Genomic DNA, 10,143 nt, shown 5'->3' on the forward strand with positions numbered 1-10,143 from the left:
GACCACGTAAGGTTACAGAGCGGGTTCGCTGAGTGCTGAGGAGCATACTGTTGTTTCTTTTATACCCCAAACTAGTCAAACCAGGTGATATTCACCTGGAAGCCCCAACTGTCATCCTGTTTTGAATTTAGCAGTGTCAGATCTAATCACCCTGGGATGTTTTCCTCCTGTAACGGGTTAGCAGAACCTTGTTCTTTCAATAGCATAGTCACCTTATCTAACGGTGAAATATTAATAACTAAAATCACAAATGCTTAGATATTAAAAATTAACATGAGCTTTACAGTCCGCTAACCAAATTCTATATTCTTAAAACTTGTTTCCGATATGAACACAATCCGCTCAAACACAGCCAAACATAACATACTCAACCCTATTTTCGCACTGTTAGCAATGCTCTTCAAGGAGAACTCTACAGGTGATTTTTTCCACCCTAAATCCTCTGCTAAAACAGATATTAAGGCCTAGTGTGCAATGCCCTGTCCACTGTAGTGGTGGTGAACGGAACCAGGCTTTTGAACCTCTGAAAGCTCGCTTACAAATAGTTACTACACCAAACGATTATGAATACGTTGCCTAATGCCTGAGACTCTAAGGTCCCTAAATAAAACATGGCATATAACACTTGGGCTGTCTGGCGGTTTTCAAATGCTAGATGTGTGTTTGTATCATTCAGCGTCTGGATTCCATCGCCACCACAGTAAAGCAAGTTGGCAAATGTCTCTACAATGAACTGTTTCAAACTGAACCGGCTCTAAATGTGTTATGCAAGTGGCTGAAATTATTTAATGCATGTATAATCCCCCTTTGTATTGTTTGGCAGATGTAGAAATAAGACCCCCCCCACTGTACCCTGATTAAAGCCATGATTAGCCAAAGTAGCTTTTACTCATCAACTGTTGGCTTACTAGAAAAGAGGGAGATGCCAACATAGTCGTTGCAAACTTAGAAATGAAAACAACGGGTACATCAGCGGTTGAAATTTTATTCACATTTATTTTGCTTTTAGTGTGCTCACAGAAATCCGAACACCTCGAGCAGGAGACGTCATAGCAAGTTTTTTGTAAGCAAAGTTACATTCCATCTCTAAGTCAAATTGGTCAAAGCTTCTCCAGTATTTACACAGTGGAAAAGAAAAAAAGGGAAAGACAGGATGCTACACAGACATTTTGCATCTGAAGAGAGATTCCTTTTTTGTCAAAGACCACTGGGGGGGGGAAAGCATCGTCTGCAGTAATTAGAAACCACAGTAGAAAGAGAGTCACAGCTTGGTTTGAGTTCAAAATCACTTCAAAAGTTTTTTTTTTTTTAATTATTTCTTTATCTTACAAAAAAATGAGCTTGGTGGTAAAACAGCTGCATGTGCTTTTTAGAGATCAAGATTTTTTTTATTTGTACAATAAATCACAGTTAAAAACACCCCTCCTATACATACTTACACGTTTATACGCTCAGAGAGCCGGCAGCAGCCACCGGCGTCCTACACAAACCACTGACTGAAAGAGCTACAGAGCAGAGATCCTACCATTATAATGTCGTCCTAAAAACTAGCGCTGGGAATCAGATAGATTGGTCGTCTTTGAGGTTTTAAAACAAAAAGGACTTTAGTGTTGTAAACCGGCACATAGTAGTTGGTCACTTGTTTATTTAAGACTACATCTTCATAATGTAGTCTGCGGCACAAATCCCAGGCACGGCGGTGCCGTCCTCCTACTCCCTGCCCCTCATAGCCCCCCAAAATCCCACCCCTTCATTTGCGACCCAAACCCTCCCACCTCCTTCATACCATGGGCATGTCCATACATTTGACATTTTTTTGTTTTTTTAATTGTTTGTATAAAAACTAAAAAAAAAAGGGCAACAAAATTAATACTGATGCAAAAAATAAGTGTAGGGGACTTGTTAATATTTTATCCTTACTCGGTTTAAGCCATCCACCTCTCTCAGCTCCTGGGATGGATGTGTAAGGGGGGGGGAAGGATGGGGATATAAAAGAGAAAAGAAAAAGAAATAAAAAGCTTTAAAAATATCCCTGGTTGTAGAGAAAGTTCTCCAAAGCCTGTGGACCTGGAACCAACTCCAGCGTAGAAACAGGGAAATGTTCTTAATCTTTTCCTCCCTTTTTCTGGTGTGTGTGTGTGGGTGTTTCTTGTATGTGTATGAGTGTGTGTGTGTGTATATTTATACATGTTTTACTCCGCTGCAGGCTCAGTAGTTGGTGCTGGACTGGACGCCGCCTCCGGTGCAGCAGGAGCTGCTGCTGCTGCTTCCTCTTCTGCCTTTGGTGCCTCCTCCTGGACAGCAGCGGGAGCTGGCTCCGCTGCAGGTTCGGCTGGCTTCTCCTCTGCTTTCGGAGCCTCTCCGTCTGGACTGGCAGCTTTGGGCTCCTCCACCTGCTGCGCTTCGGGCTTCTCCGGGCTGGCTGCTGCAGGCGCCTCGCTTGCTTCGGGTGTGGCCTCCTCGCTCGTGGGCTTGCCCTCCTCACCTGCCGCCTCGCCTCCTTCTGCTTTAGCCTCATCCACAGCCTCTGCACCTGCTGCCTCTTCTGACCCCTCTCCCGTCTCCTTCTTGGTCTTCTTGAAGGAGAAACCACTCAGCTTGAAAGATTTCTTGAAGGAGAAGCGCTTCTTCTTCTTCTTGGGGGTCTCGTTGCTGGTGGAGGGTGTGGCTGCTTCGCCCTCAGCCGGCGCAGGAGCGGGAGATTCTCCATTTTCCTTCTCTTTCTCCTTCTCTTGCTCTCCCTCCCCTCCCTCCTTCTCAGCTGGAGCCTCTGCAGCAGCTGCATCTGCCTTCTCCCCTCCCTCCTCCTGCTGCTGCTGCGGCTGCTGCTCCTCCGCTGCTGCGCTGCCGTTTGCCTGCACTTCCTCTTTACCCTCTGCCGCTGCAGGAGATGCGTCGCCGTTCACCTTTACATGGCCATTCTCCTGCAAGACAGGCATGTGAAGTTAGCAGACACCTTCTAATACCCATACTGCCTATAAACATTGTATTAGACAGTAAAACATGCCAATTTCATCAGCAGGTCAACACATACATTAACACACAAACCGCACCAGATAAAAGCTACAATACAAAAAACTGGAGAACCCAACCAGGCATTAAATGCTTAAAACCAACATACCAGCTCATGACCCAAAACAGTGCACCTCACAATCCAGAGGAGCACGAAGCCTCCTAAACACTTCGCTAAATCTGTGGAAATTTTTGCCCAGAAACATCCTGACGCGAGCTTCTGAAAAAAGCTGATGAAGTGCGAGATATTATCCCTGAGAGCTCCTTTTAGGTCATTAACTCCATTTAACAGTTCTGTTTGCCTTACAATACCAAACTAATTGTTTACCTCTAAAATGTATTACTTCACCAAACATACTTCACTATAAAACAATCTCTGGAGAAGTTCTGAGTTGGAACCCAATATATAAAATGTTAAATCTGCAGCACATAAATGTAGTGGTTGGAAAAACATCCTAAATGAACCCCCCTATTTTAAGTGTTTTTCCTTTTCCCAAATGTGAAGCTCTGCTTACAGGAGCAGCTCCACCGTTCCGCCAGAGGGGGCAGCAAAGACCACGAATTCAAACCCAAACAATGACTCATATGAGCTCAACTAAAACTGCATTTACTAGCTACATTTTTAAACAACGAAACAGACTTTATTCATCACCATCGTCCATTCAGAACAGAACTACACGCATTCCAGGGGTTTGCCTACGTTTTTATGCCGTCTGCAAAACTCATTAAGGGTGCTGTTCGCGCCGGTGGCCGCCAGGTGGCGACATGGCCGTTTTAAACCTGGTTAAGCAGAAGCGCAAAAACACGTAAACAAGTAGCTTAATAAATACGTGCGCGCTTAACGTTTCAACACTCGGAAAGCTCCTAGATGAACTCAACCCCGATAAATAAGCCGAGTTTGTTTGATAAAAGCCGGTGTGGGGTGTGAAGAGCGTGGCCGTGCAGCATCTCTCGCTCGCGCTCTATGGAGAAAGGCGTGGTGCTGCGCCTTACCAGCCATTGTTGCTCACCCTGCACCAACAAATAGCGAAACCCAAAAACGAGCTGAAATATCATCCATTTCTCACACAATGCATTCAGGCTTTGGGAGGGTGGGGGGAGAGATCGAATTGGGCGAAAAGTGACACCGGTTGTGCTGCTTAAATCACACTCGTTTCTTTGCACGCGCACTGATCCATTTACACCCAGCAAACAAAAGATCTCTGCCCAGATACCCCAGCAGGAGAGAAAGGAGAGCCACACGGGGGGATGGGGTGACTGAGAAAAGTGGGAAAACGCCTCAAATGAGAGGAGAAAATCCCCCAATTGTGAAAGCAATTCCACAATAATGCTAAAAGTGGAGGTAACTCAACAAAATGTGGGTTCTAGATATCTACACGGCGAACGTGGTCAAAAGCAGAGCAAACACTGAAGAATGTCCAAAAAAAAAAAAAAAACCCAAACAAACCACCATGAAAATGAGGCAGAAGTTCGATTCTGTTGATCTCAACTTCAGCCTCAGCCCAGAGAGGACGCGGGCGCTACACTGTTTCCACAGATTCACACTGGAAAACACGAAAAACGCGCACCAGTCCAAAAAAAGCACAACGCATAAAAGTTTGGCGGTGTGGTGAGCTCTTTACCTGGCCGTTAGGTTTGCACGAGTCTGCTGCCGCCGCCGCCGCCGCCGCCGCCTCTCCGGGTTTGTCCGCCGCCGTGGTCTCGCCCTTCGCGGCGCCTTTGGAGAACTGCGCTCCCATCGCTCCACTCCAACAAAAGCGTGCAGCCAGACAAAGAACCCGAGCCTCTCCTCGCGATTCACCCACACACCTCCAGGGAAGCCTCCCAAAAACACCAAAAAACAAAACGCTCCGCCGGACAGGAGCTCGAGCCTCGCCGAGCGCGCACTAAGCGTAGATCTCCCTCGCGCTGCGGTTCCTCGCGGTTCCTGGTGGTCTGGCTGGTGGGTTCTGCTGCGCTGGGTGTTGGTTGGATTCTTTCTCACCGTCCCTCCTAAACGCGCGGAATGCGAGGATGGACGGGCGCTGCGCGCGCTGACGGCATCCGCTCCTCAGGGCGGCCAATCAGGGCGATGTGTTGTATTCGGAGGGGCGGAGCTTCGGCGGAGCGTGAAGAATAGAGGCTGAGGGGTGATTGAGGGAAAAAATAATAAATAAAACATGTGCGCGCGATATAAAAGCAACGAGGGAAAGAGAAGAGCGTGCTGTTCGGATGGTGCGTGTAGGGAAATGCTGTGTGGATGGTGTGTATGGGGGAATTGGTGTTTGGATGGTGTGTGTGGGGGAATTGGTGTTTGGATGGTGTGTGTGGGGGAATTGGTGTTTGGATGGTGTGTGTGGGGGAATTGGTGTTTGGATGGTGTGTATGGGGGTGGTGGTGTTTAGATGTGTGTGTGTGGTGAGGAATGGTGTTTGGATGTGTGTGTGGTGAGGAATGGTGTTTGGATGTGTGTGAGGTGAAAAAATGTGTTTGGACGTGTGTGTGGTGGGGAATGGTGTTTGGATGTGTGTGTGGTGAGGAATGGTGTTTGGATGTGTGTGAGGTGAAAAAATGTGTTTGGACGTGTGTGTGGTAGGGAATGGTGGTTGGATGTGTTTGTGGTGGGGAATGGTGTTTGGATGTGTGTGTATGGTGGGGAATGGTGTTTGGATGTGTGTGTGTGGTGAGGAATGGTGTTTGGATGTGTGTGTGTGTGGTGAAGAATGGTGGTTGTATGTGTGTGTGTAGTGGGGAATGGTGTTTGGATGTGTGTGTGTGGTGAAGAATGGTGTTTGGATGTGTGTGTGTGGTGAAGAATGGTGGTTGGATGTGTGTGTGTAGTGGGGAATGGTGTTTGGATGTGTGTGTGGTGGGGAATGGTGTTTGGATGTGTGTGTGGTGAGGAATTGTGTTTGGATGTGTGTGTGTGTGGTGAAGAATGGTGGTTGGATGTGTGTGTGTAGTGGGGAATGGTGTTTGGATGTGTGTGTGGTGAAGAATGGTGGTTGGATGTGTGTGTGTGGTGGGGAATGGTGTTTGGATGTGTGTGTGGTGAAGAATGGTGGTTGGATGTGTGTGTGTGGTGAGGAATGGTGTTTGGATGTGTGTGTGTGGTGGGGAATGGTGTTTGGATGTGTGTGTGGTGGGGAATGGTGGTTGGATGTGTGTGTGTGGTGAGGAATGGTGTTTGGATGTGTGTGTGTGGTGAGGAATGGTGTTTGGATGTGTGTGTGTGGTGAGGAATGGTGTTTAGATGTGTGTGTGTGGTGAGGAATGGTGTTTGGATGTGTGTGTGTGGTGAGGAATGGTGTTTGGATGTGTGTGTGGTGAGGAATTTGTCTGTATCTATCTATCTGTCTGTCTATCTATCTATCTATCTGTCTATCTATCTACCGTATCTCTGTCTATCTATCTATCTATCTATCTATCTGTCTATCTATCTATCTATCTATCTGTCTATCTATCTACTGTATCTCTGTCTATCTATCTATCTATCTATCTGTCTATCTATCTATCTATCTATCTGTCTACTGTATCTCTATCTATCTATCTATCTATCTATCTATATATCCATCTATCTCTCTCTCTCTCTCTCTATATATATATATATATTTCTATCTATCTATTTGTCTGTATCTATCTATCTGTCTATCTATCTATTTATCTAACTATCTATCTGTCTATTTGCCTGTCTATCTATGTATCTACAGTGGGGCCAAAATGTATTTAGTGAGCCACTGATTGTGCAAGTTCTCCTACTTAGAAAGATGAGAGCGGTCTGTAATTTTTATCATAGGTACACTTCAACTATGAGAGACAAAATGAGCAAAAATCACATTGTAGGATTTTTAAAGAATTTATTTGTAAATTATGGTGGAAAATAATGTCCAGGCCCGTCTTCTCGATGATCCAGAAGAGAACTGGGAGAATATCATGTGGATAGATGAAACCAAAATACAACTTTTTGGTGAAAACTCAACTCGTGTTTGGAGGAAGAACAATGCTGAGTTGCATCCCAAGAACATCATACCTACTGTGAAGCATGGGGGTGGAAACAGCATGCATTGGGGCTGATTTTCTGCAAAGGGCTGTCTGTGTTAAGGGAAGAATGAACTGGGCCATGTATCGTAAGATTTTAAGCCAAAACCTCCTTCCATCAGATGGAACGTGGCTGGGTCTTCCAGCATGACAATGATCCCAAGCACACCACTCGGGCAACAAAGGAGTGGCTCTGTAAAAAGCACTTCAAGGTCCTGGAGTGGACCTTGAAATGACCTCATCCCAACAGAAAATTTGTGGAGGGAGTTGAAAATCTGTGTTGCCTAGCGACAGCCCCAAAACATCACTGCTCTGGAGGAGATCTGCATGGAGGAATGGGCCAAAATACCAGCTACAGTGTGTGCAAACCTGGTGAAGACTTACAGGAAACGTTTGACTATCATCTGTCATCTTGTCATTGACTGTCAATCTGTCATTGCCAACAAAGGTTATGTTACAGTATTGAGTATTGAGTTAAACTTTTGGTATTGACCAAATACTTATTTTCCACCATAATTTACAAATAAATTCTTTAAAAATTCTGCAAGTGTTTTCCTGGATTTTTTTTTTCTCTTTTTGTTTCTCATAGTTGAAGTGATGAAAATGACAGATTCTAAGTAGTAGATAACTGGCACAATCAGTGACGGACTAAATGCTTTTTTGCCCCACTGTATCTATCTACCTGTCTGTCTATCTATATATCTGTCTGTCTGTGTATTTACCTGTATCTCTATGTATCTATCTGTCTATCTATCTGTCTGTCTATTTACCTATCTGTCTATCTCTCTATCTATCTATCTATCTATCTATTCATCCATTCATATATATATATATATATATATATGTCACTGCATATATATATATATATATATATATATATATATATATATATATATATATATATGTCTAATGCTGCAAACATTGCTATGTTCTACTGGTACTCTGACTGTGCTCTCTCTACCCCCACTCGGTATAAAACCGTTTTATCTAACTGCTCTGTCTAGCACTGCTTCATCTAACACTGCTCTAATACTGCCCTACCACTACGCTGTCTACCCCTGCTGTCAAACACCTCTTTATCTAACTCCGCTCTACTTAAGACTCTCGGATCTAATGTTTCCTTAAGTAATTCTACCTGAAGCTGCTCAGTCAGTGCTCTAACGATGCTGTAACCAACACTGACCTTACCAATGCTGCTCTATCGCTGCCTTAACAGGAGAGGAGAGTTATGCCTGTTCCTGTGGGAATAATGCCGTTTCCATGGAGAGAGGGGGGAGGAAGGCGGGCTGGGGAAGTATAAGGGGGGTTTTGAGCAGCAGAGTACCCAGCATGAGCAGCATCCGCAGAGTGTGAGAGACTAAAACGAGAGAAAGAAGTCCAGCCTGTGGATATTTGTAGCCTGCTGTTGGAGCGTCCAGTGCCACGCTGATGTGTGTGCAGTGATTAGTGGCAGCTTCACTTTAGAAAGACAGTTGTCTTTAGAAGCCTAAGCAAATCGCATGAAATGCTCTGTGTACAGAAGTAGCATGACTGTATCCCGGGGTCTTTGCAGTTAGGTTAAAAGCTGTGGAGTTTTGTGCAGCTGGATGCTGGGGGCAGTATTGTGTACAGTAGCTGCTAGTGGACGAGCATGTTAGTACTTCAGTGCTCTCTGGTTGTCTGACGTGCGCAACGCAGTGGTATCTTGTGTTTACCACACAAACACAAAGAGGAACAACTACAGTGACATTTGAAGTCGGTCCAGCATCTCATTTCACTTCCTCTGATATAAAACCACCCATGTTTCCTCCAAAACAAACCCGTTCTAGCTTTGCGGAGGTGACCTGGCTGGAATTCACAAAATCAACATGTTTCAGAGTAAACACACTGGTCTGCTCCTTTCCTCTGTGTAGTTTTAGCAGAGTATAGTATTAGGTTACTGTGTTGGGTTAGCATGTGGTGAGTTAGTGTGTGTTGGGTTAGAGTGTGTTGGATCAGCATGTGTTGGGCCAGTGAGAGTTGGTTCAGTGTGTGTTGGGTTAGTGTGTTTTAGGTTAGCATGTGATGAGTCAGTGTGTGTTGGGTTAGAGTGTGTTGGATCGGCATGTGTTGGGTCAGTGAGAGTTGGTTCAGTGTGTGTTGGGTTAGTGTGTTTTAGGTTAGCATGTGGTGAGTTAGTGTGTGTTGGGTTAGAGTGTGTTGGATCAGCATGTGTTGGGTCAGTGAGAGTTGGTTCAGTGTGTGTTGGGTTAGTGTGTTTTAGGTTAGCATGTGGTGAGTCAGTGTGTGTTGGGTTAGAGTGTGTTGGATCAGCATGTGTTGGGCCAGTGAGAGTTGGTTCAGTGTGTGTTGGGTTAGTGTGTTTTAGGTTAGCATGTGGTGAGTCAGTGTGTGTTGGGTTAGAGTGTGTTGGATCAGCATGTGTTGGGTCAGTGAGAGTTGGTTCAGTGTGTGTTGGGTTAGTGTGTTTTAGGTTAGCATGTGATGAGTCAGTGTGTGTTGGGTTAGAGTGTGTTGGATCAGCATGTGTTGGGTCAGTGAGAGTTGGTTCAGTGTGTGTTGGGTTAGTGTGTTTTAGGTTAGCATGTGGTGAGTTAGTGTGTGTTGGGTTAGAGTGTGTTGGATCAGCATGTGTTGGGTCAGTGAGAGTTGGTTCAGTGTGTGTTGGGTTAGTGTGTTTTAGGTTACCATGTGGTGAGTTAGTGTGTGTTGGGTTAGAGTGTGTTGGATCAGCATGTGTTGGGTCAGTGAGAGTTGGTTCAGTGTGTGTTGGGTTAGTGTGTTTTAGGTTAGCATGTGGTGAGTTAGTGTGTGTTGGGTTAGAGTGTGTTGGATCAGCATGTGTTGGGTCAGTGAGAGTTGGTTCAGTGTGTGTTGGGTTAGTGTGTTTTAGGTTAGCATGTGATGAGTCAGTGTGTGTTGGGTTAGAGTGTGTTGGATTGGCATGTGTTGGGTCAGTGAGAGTTGGTTCAGTGTGTGTTGGGTTAGTGTGTTTTAGGTTAGCATGTGGTGAGTTAGTGTGTGTTGGGTTAGAGTGTGTTGGATCGGCATGTGTTGGGTCAGTGAGAGTTGGTTCAGTGTGTGTTGGGTTAGTGTGTTTTAGGTTAGCATGTGGTGAGTTAGTGTGTGTTGGGT

The 10,143-nt window shown here is 45.2% G+C and overlaps 1 protein-coding gene across 1 annotated transcript; it reads right to left on the reverse strand.

Moving 5' to 3' along the window:
* Positions 1 to 976: 976 nt before the first annotated feature.
* On the reverse strand, positions 977 to 5,030 carry marcksa (myristoylated alanine-rich protein kinase C substrate a). Its single transcript, XM_072676692.1, has 2 exons — positions 4,635 to 5,030; positions 977 to 2,924 (listed from the first exon to the last, which is right to left on the reverse strand). The coding sequence occupies exons 1-2, from the start codon at positions 4,749 to 4,751 to the stop codon at positions 2,193 to 2,195; spliced, it is 849 nt and encodes a 282-aa protein (XP_072532793.1). The 5' UTR covers positions 4,752 to 5,030; the 3' UTR covers positions 977 to 2,192.
* Positions 5,031 to 10,143: the final 5,113 nt, after the last annotated feature.

Source organism: Salminus brasiliensis, chromosome 1 (genome assembly GCF_030463535.1).
Source record: "Salminus brasiliensis chromosome 1, fSalBra1.hap2, whole genome shotgun sequence".
Lineage (NCBI taxonomy): Eukaryota > Metazoa > Chordata > Actinopteri > Characiformes > Bryconidae > Salminus > Salminus brasiliensis.

Excerpts from the sequence above, each read along its gene's own strand:
- marcksa (XM_072676692.1), bottom strand. The coding sequence starts at position 4,751 with ATGGGAGCGCAGTTCTCCAAAGGCGCCGCGAAGGGCGAGACCACGGCG. Across the intron at positions 2,925-4,634 it reads CGTGCAAACCTAACGGCCAG|GAGAATGGCCATGTAAAGGT; the intron begins GTAAAGAGCTCA and ends CCTGTCTTGCAG.